General features: G+C 39.7%; 1 protein-coding gene across 5 annotated transcripts in view; it reads right to left on the bottom strand.

Annotated features, from left to right (window-relative positions):
• Window positions 1-11,143: 11,143 nt before the first annotated feature.
• Window positions 11,144-23,035, bottom strand: part of tp53bp2a (tumor protein p53 binding protein, 2a) — a 38,521-nt gene continuing 26,629 nt past the window's right edge. For 2 of the 5 annotated variants that reach the window (XM_058384329.1, XM_058384330.1), the window contains exons 8-19: window positions 21,795-21,959; window positions 19,094-19,144; window positions 18,190-18,391; window positions 16,465-16,587; window positions 16,020-16,159; window positions 15,474-15,846; window positions 14,623-15,377; window positions 13,461-13,598; window positions 13,060-13,193; window positions 12,737-12,903; window positions 11,869-12,068; window positions 11,144-11,322 (exon numbers count right to left, since the gene is read on the bottom strand). In XM_058384329.1, coding sequence (XP_058240312.1) covers window positions 11,281-11,322; window positions 11,869-12,068; window positions 12,737-12,903; window positions 13,060-13,193; window positions 13,461-13,598; window positions 14,623-15,377; window positions 15,474-15,846; window positions 16,020-16,159; window positions 16,465-16,587; window positions 18,190-18,391; window positions 19,094-19,144; window positions 21,795-21,959 — 2,490 coding nt within the window. In that variant the 3' untranslated portion in view covers window positions 11,144-11,280. The remainder of the gene's footprint in view (window positions 11,323-11,868; window positions 12,069-12,736; window positions 12,904-13,059; window positions 13,194-13,460; window positions 13,599-14,622; window positions 15,378-15,473; window positions 15,847-16,019; window positions 16,160-16,464; window positions 16,588-18,189; window positions 18,392-19,093; window positions 19,145-21,794; window positions 21,960-23,035) is intronic. The other 3 variants (XM_058384331.1, XM_058384332.1, XM_058384334.1) reach the window with 2 other exon arrangements.

Raw genomic sequence — 23,035 nt, 5'->3', positions numbered from 1 at the left:
TCTGTAGCTTTTTGTTTTTTTGTTTTCTTTATCTTTTTGTTTGTTTTCTGTTGCTTTTTTTTGTTTTCAGTAGCTCTTTGTTTTTTGTTTTCTGTAGCTTTTTGTTTTTTGTAGCTCGTTTTGTTTTCTGTAGCTTTTTGTTTTCTTTAGCTCGTTTTTTCTTTTCTGTGGCTTTGTTTTTTCTTATTTGTAGCTCATTTTTTCTTTTCTGTAGCTTTTTGTTTTTTCTTTTCTTTAGCTCGTTTTTTCTTTTCTGTGGCTCTGTTTTTTCTTATTTGTAGCTCGTTTTTTCTTTTCTGTAGCTTTTTGTTTTTTGTTTTCTGTAGCTCTGTTTTTTGTTTTCTTTAGCTCTTTGTTTTTTGTTTCCTGTAGCTCTTTGTTTTTTGTTTCCTGTAGCTCTTTGTTTTTTGTTTCCTGTAGCTCTTTGTTTTTTGTTTTCTGTATCTCTTTGTGTTTTGTTTTCTGTATCTCTTTGTGTTTTGTTTTCTGTAGCTTTTTGTATTTTTGGTTTTCTGTAGCTTTTTGTTTTTTGTAGCTCTTTTTTTCTTTTCTTTAGCTTTTTGTTTTTCTGTAGCTCTTTTTTTTGTTTTCTGTAGTTTTCTTTAGCTATTTGTTTTTTTGTTTTCTGTAGCTCTGTTTTTTGTAGCTCGTTTTTGTTTTCTGTAGCTCGTTTTTATTTTCTGTAGCTCTGTTTTTTGTTTTCAGTAGCTCTTTGTTTTTTGTTTTCTGTAGCTCTGTTTTTTATTTTCTGTGGCTCTTTGTTTTTTGTAGCTCGTTCTTTTTTCTGTAGCTTTGTTTTTTTATTTTCTGTGGCTCTTTGTTTTTTGTAGCTCGTTTTTTTTCTGTAGCTCTTTTTTTTTTGTTTCCTGTAGCCCTTTTTTTGTTTTCTGTAGCTTTTTGTTTTTTTGTTTTCTTTATCTTTTTGTTTTTGTTTTCTGTAGCTTTTTGTTTTTTTTGTTTTCTTTTGCTCTTTTTGTTTTGTTTTCTGTAGCTTTTTGTTTTTTTGTTTTCTTTATCTTTTTGTTTTTGTTTTCTGTAGCTTTTTGTTTCTTGTAGCTCGTTTTGTTTTCTGTAGCTTTTTGTTTTTTGTTTTCAGTAGCTCTTTGTTTTTTGTTTTCTGTAGCTCTGTTTTTTATTTTCTGTGGCTCTTTGTTTTTTGTAGCTCGTTCTTTTTTCTGTAGCTTTGTTTTTTTTGTTTTCTGTAGCTCTTTGTTTTTTATTTTCTGTGGCTCGTTTTTTTTTCTGTAGTTTTTTTTTTTTTCTGTAGCTCTTGGTTTTTTTCTTTTCTGTAGCTCTTTTTTGTAGCTCGTTCTTTTTTCTGTAGCTTTTTTTTTTTTTCTGTAGCTCTTTGTTTTTTATTTTCTGTAGCTCTGTTTTTTGTAGCTCGTTTTTTTCTGTAGCTTTTTGTTTTTTGTTATGTAGGTCTGTGTTTTTTGTTTTTATATATCTCTGTTTTTTATGCAGCCTATATGGGGTTTTTATTGTTATGTAGCTCTGTGTTTTATGTAGCTTTGTGTTTTTATGTGGGTCTATTATTTTGTTTTATGTTGCTTTGTGTTTTATATAGCTCTATGATTTTTTTTTGTTTTATGTAGCTCTGCGTTTTATTGTTTCATGTAGCTTTGTTTTGTTTCATGTAGTGCTGTTTTATGTAGCTCTGTGTTTTTTGTTTTTATGTGGTTTTTAGGTTTTTTTTTTTTTGTAAATCTTTATTAGCTTTTAATTTTAGTGTTTTTAACAATTTAATTCCACCTAACGAGCATTGAAGTCTATCTGTCTATCTGTCTATCTATCTATCTGTCTATCTATCTATCTATCTATCTATCTCAGATTTATCTATCCATTCATCCATCCATCTATTTATTTGTCTGTGTCTGTCAGGTCTGTCCATCCATCCATCAATCCGTCATTTTGTGTAGCTCTGTTTTGTTTTATGTAGCTATATGGGGTTTTTATTGTAATGTAGCTGTGGTGTTTTTTGTTTTATGTAGCTCTTTGTGGTTTTATGTAGCTTTGTGCTGTGTTTATGTGGCTCTTTTTTATTTTGTTTTATGTTGCTTTGTGTTTTATATAGCTCTGATATTTTTTTTGTTTTATTTAGCTCTGTTTATGTAATTCTGTGTTTTTATTGTTTCATGTAGCTTTGTTTTGTTTTCTGTAGCTCTTTGTTTTTTCTTTTTTGTAGCTCGTTTTGTTTTCTGTAGCTTTTTGTTTTTTGTAGCTCGTTTTTTGTTTTCTGTAGCTTTTTTTTTGTTTTCTTTAGCTCTGTTTTTTGTAGCTTTTTGTTTTTTGTAGCTCTTTTTTTCTTTTCTGTAGCTTTTTGTTTTTTGTTTTCTGTAGCTTTTTGTTTTTTTGTTTTCTGTTGCTCTTTGTTTTTTGTAGCTTTTTGTTTTGTGTTTTCTGTAGCTTTTTGTTTTATGTAGGTCTGTTTTTTGTTATATATCTCTGTTTTTTATGCAGCTTTGTGTTTTACGTTTTATTTAGCTCTGTTTTGTTTTATGTAGCTATATGGGGGTTTTATTGTAATGTAGCTCTGTGTTTTATGTAGCTCTTTCTGATTTTATTTAGCTTTGTGGGTCTTTATTGTTTTGTTTTATGTTGCTTTGTGTTTTTTATATAGCTCTGATTTTTTTGTTTTATGTAGCTCTGCGTTTTATTGTTTCATGTAGCTTTGTTTTGTTTCATGTAGTGCTGTGTTTTATGTAGCTCTGTGTTTTTTGTTTTTATGTGGTTTTTAGGTTGTTTTTTTTTTGTAAATCTGTATTAGCTTTTAATTTTTGTGTTTTTAACTACAATATAATTCCACCTAACATGAGCATTCAAGTCTGTCTATCTATCTATCTATCTGTCTCAGATTTATCTATCCATTCATCCATCCATCTATTTATTTGTCTGACTGTCTGTCAGGTCTGTCCATCAATCCATCCATCTGTCTGTCGTTTGATGTAGCTGTGGTGTTTTTTGTTTTATGTAGCTCTTTGTGGTTTTATGTAGCTTTGTGCTGTGTTTATGTGGCTCTTTTTATTTTGTTTTATGTTGCTTTGTGTTTTATATAGCTCTATGATATTTTTTTTGTTTTATTTAGCTCTGTTTATGTAATTCTGTGTTTTATTGTTTCATGTAGCTTTGTTTTTGTTTTCTGTAGCTCTTTTTGTGTTTTCTGTAGCTCTTTGTTTTTTTCTTTTCTGTAGCTCCTTGTTTTTTCTTTTCTGTAGCTCCTTGTTTTTTGTTTTCTGTAGCTTTTTGTTTTTTTGTTCTCTAACTCTGTTGTGTTTTTTGTAGCTCTGTTTTTTGTTTTCTGTGGCTCTTTGTTTTTTGTTTTCTGTAGCTCCTTGTTTTTTCTTTTCTGTAGCTCCTTGTTTTTTCTTTTCTGTAGCTCCTTGTTTTTTGTTTTCTGTAGCTTTTTGTTTTTTGTTTCCTGTAGCTCTTTGTTTTTTGTTTTCTGTAGCTCTTTGTTTTCTGTAGCTCTTTGTTTTTTTGTTCTCTAACTCTGTTTTGTGTTTTTTGTAGCTCTGTTTTTTGTTTTCTGTAGCTCTTTGTTTTCTGTAGCTCTTTGTTTTTTTGTTCTCTAACTCTGTTTTGTGTTTTTTGTAGCTCTGTTTTTTGTTTTCTGTGGCTCTGTTTTTTTTCTGTAGCTTTTTGTTTTTTTGTTTTTATATATCTCTGTTTTTTATGCAGCTTTGTGTTTTACGTAGCTATATGGGGTTTTTATTGTAATGTAGCTCTGTGTTTTATGTAGCTTTGTGGTGTTTTTATGTGGGTCTTTATTTTGTTTTATGTTGCTTTGTGTTTTATATAGCTCTATGATTTTTTTGTTTTATGTAGCTCTGCGTTTTATTGTTTCATGTAGCTCTGTGTTTTTTGTTTTTATGTGGTTTTTAGGGTTTTTTTTTGTAAATCTGTATTAGCTTTTAATTTTAGTGTTTTTAACTACAATATAATTCCACCTAACGAGCATTGAAGTCTGTCTCTATCTATCTATCTATCTATCTATCTATCTATCTATCTATCTATCTATCTATCTATCTATCTATCTATCTATCTATCTATCTGTCTGTCTCAGATTTATCTATCCATTCATCCATCCATCTATTTGTCTGAATCAGAGTTGCTCCAGGACCATGGTGCTACGTAAAACAAAAACATATATGTATATACTGTTCGCAATGAAGCGGTCATCAACGTTGTGGCCAAAGGACGTCCACTTCTATGCCTTTCTGTGACTCTTCCAGTCTCTCTGTATCTCTGTCGCAACCTGCTGATGACACTCTGTGACACTCTAAGCTCAGTGGCCACTTCCCTCTGAGAACATCCTGTTTGAAGCCTCACAATGGCGAGGTACTGTTGATCAATTGTTAGGTGTGGTCTTGGTCTCATGATGTCAAAATGTGAACAGCATGATGAAGAGGACTGTTTAAATACCAATTCTAATTGAACCAGAAAATTTATTGGTCGATTCATGGCTCAAACTCCAGTTGTGAATTTTGCCGTTAGCACCTTGTTAGAGAACAGCAAGTTCTGCAAAAAGTACTGAAGCACTGAACAGTTGGACATGTGCATTTTAGGTGCATCCTGAAATTTCACCCGAAAGCCAAATATCCTTAACTTTTTGTGAGGTGTGTGTGTGTGTGTATATATATATATATATATATATGGCTGAAATTAAATTAAAAAAAGATTAAACAGCTACAATCTTCTCATTTTATCAGAAACCTTTCGCATCCCTCGGCTTCCTCTCGGTTAGACATGCTATAATGCATGTCTGACACGTTACCACACTGCCTACTTGTGGATCCAACCAGTAATGCATATTTTTTCACATAACCCATTAAAAAGCTGTTAAAAAAAAAAAAAAAAGTGTCACAAGGCATTGAATTCAGTTTATAACATGATTGAAAAAGCCACCCAGTATACACATCAAAAAGCCATTACTGAGAGAAACTACTGATAGAAAAAACGTACCGAAGGAAATATTAAGTCAGCGGTCAGAAGGGAACTTTGATGACTTTGCAGTGAAGCATTTAACTTATTTTCTAAATGTTTTGGCCTGATCCACTCTGAGTGTGATAACACACAGTATCATAAATAATCACATTAATATAATGCACTACAAAAAATATTATGGATTTAATAAATAATTTCCTTTACAATTCTACCTTTTTTTATTGTTTTTTTATTGTACTTATTTTTACTCTAATAACTATTCCATTATTATTATTATTATTATTATTATTATTATTGAAACTTATTTAATATAATGTTTTTGTAAATCTGTATTAGCTTTTAATTTTAGTGTTTTTAACTAATATAATTCCGCCTAACATGAGCATTGAAGTCTATCTATCTGTCTGTCTGTCTGTCTGTCTGTCTGTCTCAGATCTATTCATCCATCCACCTATGTGTCTGTCTGTCTCTCTGTCCGGTCCATCTATCTATTTGTCTGTCAGGTCTGCCTCAGGTCTGTCTGTCCATCCATCTATCCATCTATCTGTGTCTGTCTCTCCGTCAGGTCCATCTATCTATCTATCTATATTTATTTTATTAATTGTACAGCAATGGTGGTGAACATTTACACAAGAGTGTTGTTTTTATATTTTCCAACACAGTAATCCAGAACAATCCGTCTGCTCCAGTGTTTCCTAAAGCTGCAGGAATGTCAGAAGACCTACTTATCATTAGTCATAATAATAGCACCTCAACTAATAATAACTAGACAAAAGGACAAGTCCTTATTAGTTGAGGTGCTTTTACACACTTTAACGGAGTGTTTTAATTAACAAACAAAAGTCAAGTCATATTATTTTCCATATAAGAAAGTGATTTATGTCTTTTATCATCTAACAATTTGCCAAAGCTAACAGTGTATTTTATTTATTAACTTTTTATACCAGAGGTCAACACACATTGTGTTCTGAGATACTTTTCAGCTCTGTAAGGGGTGGTTATTTGACTTACCAAATCCGCCAAGATCGAACCATTCTGATGTCTCTGAACAAGATGCTTCCTCCTGTAGACTGGATGTCTTTTGCTCGTTCATGTTGTATGTGGAAATTCCAAATACATAGTTTCAGAAATACTCAAACCAGCCTATCTGGAATGATTTCTGAGGTCATTGCTTTCATATGTCCTTTAAGCACTACTGTAGCATGACACTCTTGGGTTTCATTTTTTCATAATTACTTTCTTTTACCTAGCCAACTGTGTATATTTCAACAAAACACAGAAACCCAACAGTGTCCTGATTAATCTTTATAACAGAATTGCAGCAGTAAAATACATTTACTGGATAAAAACGTCGTCTTCCCATTCCAACAGTGCTAGTGTACTTTAAGAATCCACCATTTACTTTTTTTTTTTACCATATCATTGATTATAGCTGTTTTCTTTTTTTTTTCATCTGTTTATGAGGAGTGTCTGGGTTTTATTTAAACCGAAGCATACACAGGGTTCGAGACACAAGGAGAAAGAGAACATTGTGTAATCCGTTTGCAAGAAACCACAAAAATCAGCCCCGCTGAAGCGTGAAAGCTGAAAATAAAATTAAGATGAAGCTCAATGCATTTCTCAGCAGCTGAGGTAATAGGCGTCTCTGTAACGGCGCTGAAATTAACGCAAGTAAACAACTGAGGTGGAGCTCATTAGTGCGAGTTAAAAATAAATAAATAAATAAATAAATAAACATCATGTTTCAAGCCAGTCGTTTATTTAAGAGAGAGCTTACAGACAGAATGCTGAATTATTCCGCTGCCCATTTCTTGCATGTAAATATTGTTAATATTATCAGTTAATAATAAAAAGAAAAGGCGCCAACTGTAGCCTGTTTTCTTCTGACACAAGTGGAACCTGATGTCCTGCTCAAAATCTTGGGGTAACCATGGACCATCAGCTGTCCACTTCCTCCCATGTTACCTGTGTCACATGCTCATGTCGGTTTCATCAGTAGGATTCGGCCATTTTTTTTTTTTATCCACCCAGGCTGCTTGTTCAGTCTCTGGTCATTTCGAGACTGGACTACTGCACCTCCCACACCGCCCCCCCATGGCTGTGTTTCTTCCACTGGCTTCCGGTAGCTGCACGGTTCAGATTTAAGACATTGCTTGCCTAAAAAGCCAAGAATGGACCAGCTCCCTTTTTACCTCAAAGCTCTTATTACTCTTATTACACTGCACCACACTCTCTCAGATTTACTAGCACTGCTTGACTGATCCCACCATCTCCCAGGGTAAGGGGTAGGTACACATCTAGACTCTTCTGGAATAAACTTTCCCTAGATGTCCGTACAGCCAAGTCACTGACTGTCTTCAAACGACGGATGAAGACCTAGCCCTTGAGCAAGGCCCTTAACCCTCTCTGCTCAGGGGCGCTGTATCATGGCTGACCCTGTGCTCTGACCCCAGCCTCCAAGGATGGGATATTTATGAAGAGAGAATTTCACTGTGCTGTAATGTATATGTGACAAATAAAGGCTATTTCGATGTAGTTAACTGATGCGCTGTGTTGTGCTCCGGTCACATTATTGGCCGATTAAATAACTGCATGAATAAGCAGGTGTATATGTTAATATATGTAGATGTTGTATAAAAATTCTATTTCAGCAAGATCATGATTCTACCAAGGATCTTTATAACTGCATTATGTAGAGCTGACATCTGGTGTAATGTAGCCAGATGGTCCCCCCCCCCAGGCTGATTTTGCCCTGAGGAAACTCAGCTCAGCTCCATCATACTGCCCCCCCCCACAAACACATCCACCTGACCTGCAAATATAACCTACACTCTTCCCTACAACTTTATTACTCAGTATTTCACTGTGCAAAGTGAAGACAGACAGATATTTTTGTTCGCTTGTCTACTTATACATACAGCGTATACATGCACATGTTTAGTTTTATACCAATGCATATATATATATATAGACTACAGCAATACAAATTATTTGGAGAATCTGCAGAGACACACGAGGAATGTACGTTTATATTTCTGCATTATCCAGAGCTACTTACATTTTTATCTCATTGGGCTAAGGGCCTTGCTCAAGGGTCCAGCAGTGCAGCTTGGTGGACCTGGGATTTAAACTCGGAACCTTCTAATCAGTAGTCCAACACCTAAACATCCAAAAGTCACCTTTGCTTTTCTGTTGCCTGCAATTTGAACATAGTGTAGTCCTTCACAATTCTCCAACATCTATACACAAATGTAACAAAATCTAGGGACTACAAAGATACTCAGACGTTCAGGAAAGAGACACAAGTTAAAGGTTCAACTGAAACCCAAGACAAAAACAAAGGAACTGGTGAGGGGGTGAGAAATATCAGGTATTAAAGGATGTATATTGCTATTAAGAGCCATAACATGAAAAGATTGAGCGCAATGAAGACCAGCATTTACAGATGATCACCAGCCTTCTGGATGAGGTTCTAGTCTGATCAAAAGAAAAGTAGTAGATTTAGTTATAATGAACACCAGTATGTATGGAAGAAAAGCCTTACAATCGAAATAATTCCAATTATCTACTGAAGAAACACCAAGACATCAAGCCAGAAAGTTTAAACTTGTACAGCTGTATCTTCAAGCAGGACAGAGAGCATATTCTCTCTGTTATTCCTCTGACAAGCTATAAGTTCAATTCAATTTATTTGTACAGCGCCTTTTACAATGGACATCATCTCAAAGCAGCTTTACAAAAGAAGAGAGAAACGAGAGGGAAAAAAAATAAATTATTAAACTATTTTATCCCTATTGAGCAAGGCTGTGGCGATGGTGGTGAGGAAAAACTCCCTGAGATGATATGAGGAAGAAACCTTAAGAGGAACCAGACTCAGAAGGGAAGCCATCCTCATTTGGGTGACACTGGACAGTAAATAATGTAAATGTAAATAATGTCCTTTCTACAACAGCAACCAATGCCCCATGAACTAATAGGTCATTATAGGCACTAATTCCTTGCTGTCAAGCTGACAGATGTAATGGCAGATCTGTGACTGTGAAAGTCCTCAAGTGACTCTGTCCATGGCCTGGGTCACAATCCCACATAAATCCCACTCCCGAGCTTCCAGTGTGATCACCTGCCCAATCCATCCAGATGCTCTATCCCTGGCCATATTCTCGTCACTTGGTGGTACTCACTGCTATTGGGGATAGATCTGCATGGACAGCCTGTGACCCAGGGGACTGCTGTGGATAGAACCACTCGGAGACTATCACACCGTCTTTTGCATCAGTCAGCTTTCGGTAGGAATTAATTAAGTCAATAATGATCTCCGAAACTACACTGACCTGAGAGTTTGTGGTTGCTGTTGTAGAAGGGACATTATTTACTGTCCAGTGTCACCCAAATGAGGATGAGGTTCCCTTCTGAGCCTGGTTCCTCTCAAGGTTTCTTCCTCATATCATCTCAGGGAGTTTTTCCTCTCCAGCGTCGCCTCAGGGTTGCTCAATAGGGATAAAATAGATACTTAACTTTAAACTTAATTTTTAATCTTCTGTAACACTGCTTTGAGACAGTGACATTGTTAAAAGGTGCTTTAGAAATGAATTGCATTGTGAATATGCACACCTCCAAAGATATAACAAAACGGCATAGACGTCAAAACAATAGGAGAACAGTGGAACACATACACTATATTGCCAAAAGTTTTAGGACACCTGCCTTTACATGTACATGAATGTAATATGGAGTTGCCCCACCCTTTGCAGCTATAACAGATTTAACTCTTCTGGGAAGGCATTTGTGAGGTCAGGCTCTGATGTTGGATGAGGTCTGGCTCGCAGTCTCCGCTCTAATTCATCCCAAAGGTGTTCTCTCAGGTTGAGGTCAGGACTCTGTGCAGTTCCTCCACACCAAACTCACTCATCCATGTCTTTATGGACCTTGCTTTGTGCACTGGTGTGCAGTCATGTTGGAACAGGAAGGGGGTCATCCCCAAAATGTCTTGGTATGAAGCTGAAGCTTTAAGAGTTCCTTTCACTGGAACTAAGGGGCTGAGTCCAACACCTGAATATAATGATTTGGAGCGGTGTCCCAAAACTTTTGGCAATCTAGTGTAAGTATCACTTTAAATAAATTCACTTCCTCTATATAACTGAAATAATTGCTTTTCCAATATAAGGTCACTTATTTCAAACCTCCGACTGGGGTTGAGTAATGAAACACCGCCACCTTCTGCCTGTAAAGTGAACTGCTTGGGCAACACAACACAAATATCATTCTCTCATCGTAACCAATTAATGCGGAGAAATTCAAGGTTTCATTCCCGTTCTTGAAAAGTGCTGGAGAACACAATTTCTTTCACATCACCATTTAATTGTTTTGCAGATAATGAAGAGAATACAAAAGGTGTAGTGTTGAAAGGATTGTAATTGACTCAGGTTACAGATCTTGACATGGAGATGAGAAATTAGGCAGAATAAATACACTTGCTTTTGACAATGTAGAAGACTAGGAATATATATTTATATAAAATAAAAAAAAGAACACAGATATGTGAAAAAATATACTAAAAAATTTTAGACAAAAGGGGGGGGGAGGGAGAAAAATTGTTGTGTCTAATGACTTAACCCACAGAACTAAATGTGATTACATGTAGTACAAAAAAAAAAAAAAAAAAGGGAACATGAAGAAATATCAGCTTAGACTTTAAACAGTTGAGTCGTTAAATGTTTTATAGAAAAAGATGAAAAGGAATACTGACTTACGGTAATAGCACTCGCCTCAGAGCTCTAATCAGCAAAAGGTTCACGAGCTTCAGTGGACTACGGTGTAAGAACACGGACCTTAATAAGAGTGCGCTCACGTCTGGAGATCTGTTTCAGTAACTGTAGTGTTTAATCACGATTACTCTTAAAACAAATAGAGCTTATCCACAGCATACTGCATTTCCACCGTTTATTGATTTGGTAAATGAACAGGATTATACAAGCCCTCTGTGTGTTTAAAAACAAACAAACAAAAAAAAACAAAAACACGACGTTTAACAAAAGACGAGGCTCCGGCAAATATCTGTGCCGCTACGTTGTAGTGAAATGAGGAGAGTAAAGGTTTTACAAGAGCACAAAAAAGAGATTTATCTACTCACAAGAGCACAAAGAAAACTTGAAACCATGGTATAGAAAAGTGCAGAGTCTGTCTGCGGTAGGCGGTTCAGTTTTCTTTATTTGTTCTTCTTATGTAAGAAAAAAAAAAAAAAATCCTTCATATTTTGGTCTCTTCATTTGATTCTGATTCTCGAACCAGTGTCTGGCGTGAGATTCAGGTCTCCTCCGTTCATGGGTGATGTTTTTATTAAGCCAAACTCCTCTGCCGTGGCTTGATTCTAGGATACAGCTGTTGAGAAATAAAAGAAAAACTCCTAAATTACTACAGAACAGCAGGTACACTGATCAGGCATAACATTATGACCGCCTGACTGATATTGTGTTGGTCACCCTTTTGCTGGCAAAACAGCCCTGACCTGTACTCAATCCCTGAAGGTGTGCCGTGGTATCTAGCACCAAGATGTTAGCAGCAGATCATTTAAGTCCTCTAAGTTGCAGGACTTAAAGGATACTAACAGGATAGTTTTGATAGATACTGACCACTGCAGACCGGGAACACCCCACAAGAGCTGCAGTTTTGGAGATGCTCTGATCCAGTGGTCTAGCCATCACAATTTGCCCCTTCGCTCAAATCCTTACGCTTGTCCATTTTTCCTGCTTCTAACACATCAACTTTGAGGACAAAATGTTCACTTGCTGCCTAATATATCCCACCCACTAAGAGATGCCGTGATGAGGAGATCATCAGCGTTATTCACTTCACCTCTCATATGTTTCATTCTAAGTTGAACTTTCTACACTGTAAACACAACATGAGCTCAGTTCAGATCCTCACCCCGAGTAGGTTCCTGGGAATGTAGCCTTCCTTGTCGCCCATGCGCGCCCACCACCACTCGATCTCGTCCTCGTCCTCTCTTCTCACCACGGTCATGCAGTCTCCCTCTCTGAACTGGAGCTCGTCATCTTCTTCGCTCGTGTAGTCCCACAGCGCGTAGACCACGCCCCGGTTCATGATCCCCATTTTCTCCTGAACGCCTGTGGAATCGGATTCACGAATCTTAAACGTGAAGGTGTTTTAACAGTGATAGCAGAGGCAGTCTGTATCAAGGAGCTAACCAATACAATCGATTAATGTTTGGACATGACACATGTCACATGACACGTGACACAATCACGAAGGGAGCTCTGGCTCTGGCGTTAGCACGTGTGCTAGTTGACCCGATCACAAGTGGTCAGCTGAGACGCTTAGCCGTTCGCACGTGATGTTATTAATGCGTCTGCAATGACTGGTTGTGATCAGATTTCTGCTAAAGAAAAGCCGTGACGCACGTTTATTACGTCTTCAGCCTGGTTCAAATCAGGCTAATTATATGGTCTGCTAACAAAATGATCGGTGAGGCTGCTTTTGCCTTTGCTGTTATCCATTAGTCTAAAAGTAAAAAGTTCTACTGAACATTGTGTTCTGTCCCTCAACGATTACGTATTTTTTTTAGGGCGATGCTGCATTCACAGTTTTAGTTCTGTCTGTGGTTCGAGTGATCAGGCCACAATGTATTTCCAGTTCTTAGCACTGAGCAATTACGTATGATCACCCACAATCCATCCTAATGCCAGGTGTGAACATGGTGTGATCTTTGCTGATTAATTATTACTAGTCGGTATTTGTTTGTACGTAGTGTTTGGGATGAGATGAGCACACGCACCGTAGAGGAACTGCGAGCACTGGGTGTAGCCCTCCTCCATCTCCTCACACTTATCTGCAGCCGTCTGCATGTCGCTGTACGTGGCGGCGAACACGGCCGCCCCGGACTCCACGAGGAACTTGCACACTTGCACGTTGTTACAGGAGGCGGCGCAGTGCAGGGGAGTCCTGGTGCACAAACGCAAGCTTTGTTATGTTACATTTCCATGTGCTACACACGAGTTCTCAAAATGTGATGCATTTATGACTGTATTCTGCATTCTAAAAATGCTGATTAAATAAATTTCAGCTCCCGATACACAATCGATCTGATCTCGAACTCACCAGCCGTCGCTGTCGGCAGCGTTAGCGTTGACACCGAACTGTACGAGGAATTTGACGATCTCGGTGTGTCCGGCACAGACGGCGTTGTGTAGAGCGGTGATCCCTTCATCGTTCGGCTGACTGGGGTCCTCGACCTGCAGATCAAAATCCGCAAAACCTTTACATATGCATATATTTTAAACGTAAAACAGATTTTCAAAACTTGTACGGAACAACAACAAAGCCTCCTACAACTAAAACTGCAAAATAACAGAGAAGAAAACTCCACCTCAATAAGATATAAATGTAGACTTGTGATGCAAATTTAGTAAGAATAAATCCAGCAACACTGGACATGATAAACAAAACGCTTTAAAATGACATTAAAGTATGAAGATCGCAATAAGAAAAGACAAACTAACCTCATAGATGATTCTCTGCACCAGATCAAACTCTCCCTCCAGAGAAGAGTCTAGAAGCAAAGCCAATGGGTTGAACTTCACCCTCATGCTATGGTCGATGCGCTCCGATCCAACCTTGCGCAAATTGGTCCTTTTACCCTGAGGAACGCAGACGTATCGTTTAACTGAATTTCCACAACCCGGTACACTGGGAGAAGTGTTTACTTTGTGCTCTGCTAGGTTAGCCTTCAGCGTATGAACTGCTTTTGTGTGGAGGCTGAAATCTGGCGATTTCCCTTTAATAAGATTATACAAGCCGATTATAGTTCTGATTCTCGTCAAATAAAGAGCTCTTTCAGGATTTTCTGGAGCACGGCTCGTTAAGAAGGGCACAAGAAGGGCGCAAGAAGAAATGGGTCATTTTGTTTATTTCAGCTACACAGGCATCAGGTAAAAATTTTTTAAAGAGAATTAAAAGGGGGGCTTTCGTGGCAGGACGGACCTCTTGGCATTCATGGGTAAAGTGCTTTATTCTGATGAATAGAGCCACCTACGCAAACGCAATGGGAGTGTATCCGATTAGAGGGCAATAAATAGACTGTTCTCTATTTTTAAACAAAACAAACTCTATACTGGGATTAGTTATGTAGCCCAGGGCAAGGTTAGTCACCGTCAACTAACAAGCAGGCTAAATGGGAAATCATGTGGGCTGTGGGATGTAATGAAGAAATAAACTAGTAAAAAAAAAAAAAGTTAAATATTTTAAAATAATTATAAAATATTTTAAATATTATAAAATTTATACCATAGCGGGAGGAGGGAGGACGTTTCCATATATCATAGCTATATATTTGCTGTAATAAATAAATCAGGATTTGTTTTAAGAGTAAATTCATCCATTAGTTCTAACTGGAGATGCTGGATAGATTTTTCTTCCTTCTTTTTTTCTTCAGCCTCATCACAGCAGTGACACTAAGGACATTATGAAGTAAACAGTGAAACACAATTAGGGGATTTAAACCAAATTAGAGCCTGATCCCAAGGTTGCATTTGCAGCGTCTATGTCATCAATGCTTATTTTTATTTATTTAATTTACATAGGCTGGATTTGACCTCAGGTGAACCCTAACTGCTGCTGGTTAAACCAGATTAAAGAAGAAAGATAAAGCATTCTGAGACTCACTGGTGGTTGAGGCACCTGTCCCATGACCTCTGGTGGCTTCATGTTTAATGTGTCATCCCCCAGAGCTTCCTGCTCGGCACCACTTGGATAAGGAGGAGGAGGATACGGAGGGAACTCCTCCACGTAGCTCTCCGCAGGTAACGGGAGCGGCTCTTCATCCTCGAGAGGAGGAGGAGGGGGAGGCGGGTTTAAGAGAGCGTCATCAGGGCGAGGAGCAGGATGAGACGGCGGCGGAGGCGGGATGAAGTCCTCGCCGTCGATCTTCAGGACGTCTATAGGTGGCAGTGGATCGGCAAGCGGCTGTTCGGGAGCTTCGGATTCTGCTTCTTCGGGGCTGACCGGCTCGGCCGCGGGTTTCTCTTCCTCTGCAGGTCTAGGAGGATTGACTGTCGTTTCCATGGCAGCCAGAGTGGTTTTCTGGTAGAGAAGTTTCTGGATGTTGGGACCGGCGGGACCCTCCGGTTCAGTGATGGAGCTGCGTTTTTTAAGGGGCCTCGGGGCGTTGCAGAGCTTCTTGCGTAGCGCCTCCAGGTCCATGTCGCTCTGGTTGCGGTACGGGTTGGAGATGAAGGGCAGCAGCTTGGTGGGGCTCAGTGGTCGCGGGATGCGTTCAGTCTCTTGGTTCTCGGCCACTGGAGTGCCGTTTGTGCCGTGGTCCGGCTCCATGTCAGGGACGTTAGGGCGATCCGTGTAGGGGTTTTCCATTTGCGGTGACTGGGACTGCTGGCCTGCGGCAATCACAGGCTTACCGTACACTACAAAAAGAGAAGAAAACGGGAGTATGATGGGTCACGTTCTCTATAAATCAACTGTATCCCTGTTTTCTAAAACAAACACTAACAGACACTCACTGCTAACAAAGTTGTAGCGGTTGTGGGAACGGTTCAGCGCTCCCTGTACACCTTGCTGCAAGCTCTTGCCTGCTGCAGACTGTTTTGTATACATGGAGTAGATGGAGCTGGCTGCCACAGTCTGAGGTTTCTGCAAAGGAGGTTCCTTGGGCTCTGGGGTGAAAGGTCGCACAGTGGCAGCCGGTGGGGCTTCCTGCTTGGATGGTAGAGGAAGCGTGTTGCTCTGAGTCTGTGGAAGAGGCGTGCGCTGTTGCTGCTGGCTGTTCACTTTGGCCTTGCCTGGGAAGGTGCCTGCGCCCGGGAAGGGCAGATTGACCTGTCGGGGTTTGCTTGGCACAGGAGGAGGAACTTTGACTGGGTTTTTTGTAGCATTCTGCAAACAAGTTCAGAAAATATTAGCCAAAATATTAGGCTGCTACAGGACTGTTATCTAAATGTATTAGACAGACAGTTTTAGTTTTAAAAGGGTTAACATATAATAAACAAAAATCCCATTCCACAAACTGGATGTGTGGACGAAGCTTGTGTTTGACTGTCCACACTAACCTGGGCGTCTCTCGCAAGGTCATCGCTGCTCTGGTTCTTACGTAAGGAGGCTGTGGACGGCTCGGTGGATTCGAACATGGAGATCGGACGCGCTTTGCGGTCCTGCTGTCCCCTTTTCAACACGTCTGGGTCATCTGGAGCTGCAGGAAGAAAAGGGCAGGAGAAAAGGACACCTTTTAGCATGCGGGTCACAGCTGGAATCAGTAGAGCTCTTCAGGAGGTTTATTGGATGTAACTGAACCAGACAAACACAAACCATAAAATAATGCAAGTGAAAGATTTTCTTTTTATTCAATTAGATTCATGTCTAACTAAACCTGATAAGCACTAAGGTGAGTGTTTAAATAAACTGATCAGATGGAGTTTAAGCTTTCACGTGTGCTGAAGAGTGAAATAATACTAATACTAATTTCATTAGGTGTTATTAAATAGTGAGCGCAGTCACCTTGCTCTGCGCTTGGCATTTGGCTTGGCAGGCGTGGTAAAGTGGACGAGGCGTGGCTGGTGTTGGACTCTGACGGAGGTGAGCTCCAGTCAGACACATTAAGCGCCTTTGATGACTGCGGGCCTGAAGAACGACAAGTTACCGCATTTACTTTACAAATAATAAGAATCACTTTAATATCACGGCACAACCACCAGTGGGCTCTCTGCACTCTCAGTTACATTTCCCAGATAAGCTGAGCATTAATCACAGACAGCCTGGAGGGAGTTTTAATTAAAACAGTCTCAGATAATGGGTTGTTGTATAGATTCAGCTTGAACATGGAGCGTTTGGGAAAAGCTCTGCATTCCAAGTCTGGCGAGACGACATGCTGTTCTCACACAGCAACCAGACGCTAGACAGAATCCTGAGCTTCATCACACCTCAAACTCAAACACGTTTCTTTCTTACGCACACAAAAAGCTGACGCAGCAAAACATCTGGGTACCTTCTCTCTTGGCCCGCAGCTCTTTGAGCGGCTTAAGCAAGAACATTTCTTCTAAAAAAAAATAAATAAATAGAAACACAATATTGAACAATGCAGTAACTGGATCCAGTGAGGGGGAAAAAAAAAAAGAAGTCAATACAGCAACAAACCCACAGACACGAATACAGGGCTGTGTTTAGAGGACAAATCAGCCTGGCAGCTGTCCCCCTCACGCTGTATCTCCACAAAGCAGACTCCAGAATAACTTTAGCTCCTGCTTATGCATGAAGAAACATCTGGAGACCAGCATGCCAGGGGAATTTCGGTTGAGCTATTGAAATCCTGTTAATATTTTGATCCTTTTAAACTGTCTGTACTATCAGGGATTTTCCAGCATATACACAAAAACTACTTTTATGAAGTTTAGATATCAGGGGACACGGGGCTGGCTTAATAAACTGACTGGGGACGGCCATTTGGATCGTCAGGTGTCTCTACTGCTGTGCTGCTGGTGTCTGTAGGAATTTTACATTCCAGGAAGAAATGGCTACCAGCTGCTTGTTGGCCTGAAATATGAAGACTGATATTCAGATGTCTAGCTCCTTCTGAAATTCCGATTCAGAATCAGGATGCAGACTCTTTTGACCAACTAACTGCACTGGTAACTGTGATATGATTATAACGTTAAAACAGGGAAGGAACCGGAAAAAACATCTGCCTGGAGAGTGTCGCGTCTCATTAATGCTTGGGAGAGCAAATTCAAACCCAAGATCTCTCTCAGTGGGCGGGACGGCATCACTCTGTCAATCATTTTGACAATCTAAGCAATCACAGGTGAGTACATGTATAAGAAAGCGCTCAGTTTGCCCCATCTGCTCTGGGATGAAATGAAAGGCAGTTCATGTCTCCGCCCTCCTTGTGTGGACGTGTTGTGTGATAGAAAGTGTTAACAGTAACACAGCGGTGGAATCAGAATGGAGGAGTCGAGTGGGTTCTGAGCTGAGAGCCACATCAGAGGTGTAGTGCAGCCGTGTTACAGCAGCCGTCCCAGAGCTCTCCTCCCCTGTGGCAAATGCAAACTAAACCTCAAAGTCACAGGATGCACCACACACACACACACACACACACACACACTTTCAGCTTTCGGAGCGCCTTCAGTTAAACTACAAACAGAGTCGGCTTTGCTCAGAGCAGTCCACATTTTCACACGGCTTTTCCATTTGGCATCAGTGCCAAAATGTGGAGTGTATGTGATGTACCTGTGCCAGGTTTGGTTGGGGCAGACACCATGCCAGTGCTCTTGTCCTGAGGGGGCAGCGTGGCAGTGCCGTCTGGGTAGGTTGGTTTCAGCAGCTCGTGTCTGGCTGGGCCTCGGGGAACGGTGGACGACTGGATGTATGGCCCCACTGCAGCCACGCGAGACTGACCCACTGACTGGGGGGGCTGGCCATCAGAAGAGACCTGAAGTATAAATGAATAAAAATAAGTAAAAATAATTAACAATAACAAATTTAAAAAATAATAAATAATGATAACAGTCAATGTTTTTGTTTTCCTTTTGGTAATTATTTATCTTTTCTTTCTTTCCCATTTTATCCTTTATTACAAAACCAGGCATTCATGACAACACGTGTACACAAAATTAATTGAAATATGAAGAGAAATAAAAAAAATAAAAAAAAACCAAACAACAAAAGAGAATGTTTAGAAGAAAATGAGTGAAAAATAGAAAAAGAAAGGGAATAACCGGCTGCAGATGTGTTTGGAATTTAAAAACAAGACACTTTCCATTCCCCCCCCCCTCATGTCACTCGATCTTGTTAACAAATTATCATTGTCTTGATATACTGTCTTTGGCATTAGAGTTGCAGGATAATGGCATTAATAGCTTTAGACCTAATGGCTGAACGGATTATTAATGCTAAGAAGTGCTTAAAAGAGGGGGGGGAAAAAAACACACACACACATAACCAGCCAGCCCAAAATAGTGACGAGTTGCACATTTTCACCCTCTGACAAAAGAAAACGTGAGCCTTTTCGAAATCAAAATGAAGCAGCGCCCTTCAATAAATAATAAATCCAACTAGATTATCGGAGCCCATAAATCCGCTACGAAATGAGGATGACCTGCATGGATGAACCGACTAAAAGAGGAGTTTTTACCTTTTTGGGTTGGGTATCTTTTGAAGCCTTTTCCTTAACGGGGAAGCCATTCTTAAGAGAAACAAGAACAGAAGAACTTCAGCACATAGGAGTACAGACGAGTACGAGTACTTTTTGTGTTAGAGGAAGACGATCCCGTTTCATCGAGGCACCATGGTGGGGGGGGGGTGTAATGCGGTTTTATTCGGACAGGAATGAGAAGAAAACAAAACCATTGGGAGTCAGAAAGAGCCCACTGAGTCCTGGAGCACCCTCGTGTCTGGTAGCGTCACCGACATTTCTTGGCAGTGAGGAAAGACTCGAACATCATCTCTTTGTGTTAGTTTCGTTAATATTCTGTGCAGAGCTGGGCTGAAAAACCAAGCGGGGCTTTTGAGAAATCCACCTACACCATGTTTAGGTTTTCGTAGAAGAAGAAAGGACAGAGTTTCTGTGCTTTGGAGGAGTCTTGAGGAATGATGCACAAGTTCTCCATTTCTATCATTTTTTTTATTATTCTTTAGGAATCAGAGGCAGGGAAAGTATTAGTAAAAAAAGTCCTTGTTGCAGAATCACACACGGTACGACGAGCAACCACCGAAACACCACAGAAAAGAAAAGGCAGAACACTGTGTTTATAGAGCAAAGGATGTTGAGATTATTTTGTTGTTCGAGGTTATTTTGTGGCGTAGATCCAGCAGATGGCGCTGTAAAGCAAAGTGGAAATGACCTGCTTGTAGCTTTGGAAAAACAGAAGTTTTGGAAAAACATTATTCCCCTGGTCAGTAGATAAATTGGTAGGAACCAAAGGGGAAAAAAATTAACTGGATCTAGTTGAAAACTGTGAAGTTAATGATTTAACTCTGGGAGAGGAAAAAACATCCATTAATAATAATAATAATAATAATAATAATAAACATTCATGTGGCTTAAACGTGTCAGTGTTCCAATACAATTACACTTTCCATTTGTTTGTGTCGTGTGTGTGTGTGTGTGTGTGTGAGAGAGAGAGACAGGTAATCATTATAACTATCAAACACACAAAAGTTTTACTCTCTGCCAGCTCAATATTCAGCCAGTAATCCTGCTGTAACTATGTGTGTGTGTGTGCTCTGACCTTGATACGCCTAACTGCCACTGAGCGCAAGAGAGAAAATCTCATTGGATAAATGAGACGCCAATGGCAAAGCATGCTCATAGTAACTGACTGACAGTGCGTGCTGTTATTACTAAACAATGCCTCAGGCTGATATCTGACAGGTCATGAGATGATGCAGACGGTCAGCCAATGAGATTACAGCATCGTCTGTGTGTATCGCCTCCTATGAAATGCTCTTCAATGAAATGTCTCGTCCTGTCCTATCTCCACAGAGAAGGGCCTTGTGCTGAAGAGCCGAGGGGGATGAAAACGCAGAAATAGACTCCGTGTGAACGGTGTCGAATGAAACCAGAGGCTCTCAGGCCGTGTGGGTGTCCTTCTGATGCGAGGCTGGCTTCTTGCAAAGCTTGATCTGACCATGGTTGAACTGGGATTTTGACTTGTCAGCCATTTTCAGTCAGCTAAAAACAAATCAATTACTTTTATTGCTCTCGATAACCTTACAGAGAATGTTAGTGGTTGAAGATCCGAAATGGGTTTGAGATCAACATTTGGAACTTTTCTATGAATATACTGCACCTAGACAACAAGGTAAAAACATAAATATTTCTAAAAAGTAGACAATCGGGATTTTTGGAGTGGTGGTGGCTCAAGTGGTTAAGGCTCTGGGTTGTTGCTCAAGCCCCTGCACCACCAAGTTACTTGAGCAAGGCCCTTAACCCTCTCTGCTCCAGGGGCGCTGTATCATGGCTGACCCTGTGCTCTGACCCCAACCTCCAAGGATGGGATTATGCGAAGAAAGAATTTCACTGTGCTGTAATGTATGTGTGACAAATAAAGGCTACTTCTATTTTAATAATTAGTTTTTTTCTATGAGCTTCATATTAAGCGCCACAGTGGAGCGTGACATGACCATGGACACAACAGAACAGGCGCAAATTCCATTTCTGGCCTTATACGCTTCAATGTGCTCAGCTTTCCACTTTCCACCATGACTGTGCTGCTGTCTGCATCAAAACACCACCTTTTCTTTTCTCACTGACTTCATGTGGATATTATACATCACGAATAAATGAATCGTGAATCATAAACTTCAATCAGCTACTCAAGTTTTGACAAAATAGTTAGTAAGCTAGTGTGAAGTTGTCTTTGCCACGTCAGCGTGTAAACGTTATACAGCCAGCTATAGACAACTTTTAGTAGCACTGCCTGAACACCATGGGGTTTTTATCTCAGAAATGATAGGACAGAAGAACTGCTCTCTATGATGTATGATCTGTTGCCAGTGCTCACTACGCTGAAACAAGCCGATCAAATATCAACTGGGATTGCTGGCTTGATGTGTTATGGCCAGATTACAAACCACACGCGGCACATTTCGTGATGTTTTAGAGTCATTGTAAATGTAGTTGTGGTTGTAGGAGTGTGTTTTCACTATAATATAATCATGACCTTGATGTGTACAGGGGCTCTGATGTCAGGGGGTCTGTCGTGCTCTCGATTAAGACCCTTTCTAATCCAGAGCTCGGTGTAATAATATATATGCGACTAAGCAAGGCTTCTTCTTCAATATCTATACGCTGTGAATGGTCCTGAGAGGACTGTGATCATGTGTGCACTCACTGGAAGATTCTCTTTCTGCTGCAGCGCCGCTTTCTTCTTCCAGAGGCGATCGCGGAGCTCGTTGACCCTCTTGTCCATGTTGGCCACCTCCTGGTTCTTCTTGTTGAGGTTCTCCCTCTGCTGCTGCAGCTTAGAGTTCTGCTCCTGGTTCATGGTGTTCCTCAGCTGATTGGGAGGAAAACACATTGATATTTTAAGACCACACATATCAAATAAGTCCTGACCTCGCAAAAAAAAAAAGCATCCAAGCTGCAAGCATCCAAATCCAAGGTTCTACAGTTTAATGTAGCTTCAGGTTATTAGACAGGAGGTCGAAAGCTTGCGAGATTGAAATCAATTGCTATTTTGAGTTGACTTTAAAACAACGGTTTACGTTTTTTTGCTTCCCCTAGAATCCTTCCTCCAAGCTTTCACTCATCCATCCATAGAAATTTCATTTCTAGGAACTCCAAGCTGTAAGATGCTCAAAACAGTGGCTGCATTTTAAAAGCCACGAGTACAAATTGACCGTCCTTATGTCCTGTGTGGCATAGACAGATGACAAATTTGGTTTCGCTTTATTGTACTGTCAATGTCGGGCATTTTGCTGGACCGGTGCTGGCACCACTTAATAGAAGCATCACTCTAAATCAATACAGTGTTATTGTGACAGATCTCCTTTATCCTGTGATGGAACAGTTCTATCCTCTAGCCCCATCTGTAGTGCATGAGGGATCTCTGGATGGTGTATTGAGCATGAAACTAATCAACAATTTTATTGGCTTTGCAGTCAACAGATCTCAATCACACAATATAGAAGATTTAGATTAGACTAGGTGCAGAGATTACACCAGCATGGGCCACTAATAGACTTCATGTCGTGTTTTTATAGAAATTCAATTCAGCTAAGATCAGCGTATTAATGTGTTTAATAAGCAGAGACCCAGACCAGTAACTAAAGATGATGTAATACATACTGTATGACCAGAGAGGATCTGTGAATGAATGATCAAACAGCACTATTTCAACATTTCAGCTTTCCTTCTATGCCAGAATCCTACTACTTTTCTTTTTCGTTACTTAGAGCCATATATGATGGATTGAACAATCTGTTTCAGGGCAGAGGACACACTGACAGCCTTATTTAAAGCATATATTTTTATATCTTGCCTGCAACAGCCTTATTTTACTCCCATTCTTCTCATCAAATTTCTGCAAGACTGTTCGACTTTTACATTTTTTTCTATAAAAGCTCTCTTCAC

Source organism: Hemibagrus wyckioides, linkage group LG29, assembly GCF_019097595.1.
Source record: "Hemibagrus wyckioides isolate EC202008001 linkage group LG29, SWU_Hwy_1.0, whole genome shotgun sequence".
Lineage (NCBI taxonomy): Eukaryota > Metazoa > Chordata > Actinopteri > Siluriformes > Bagridae > Hemibagrus > Hemibagrus wyckioides.
Note: the sequence above shows the minus strand (reverse complement) of the source record. Positions and strands in the feature narration are given on the sequence as shown.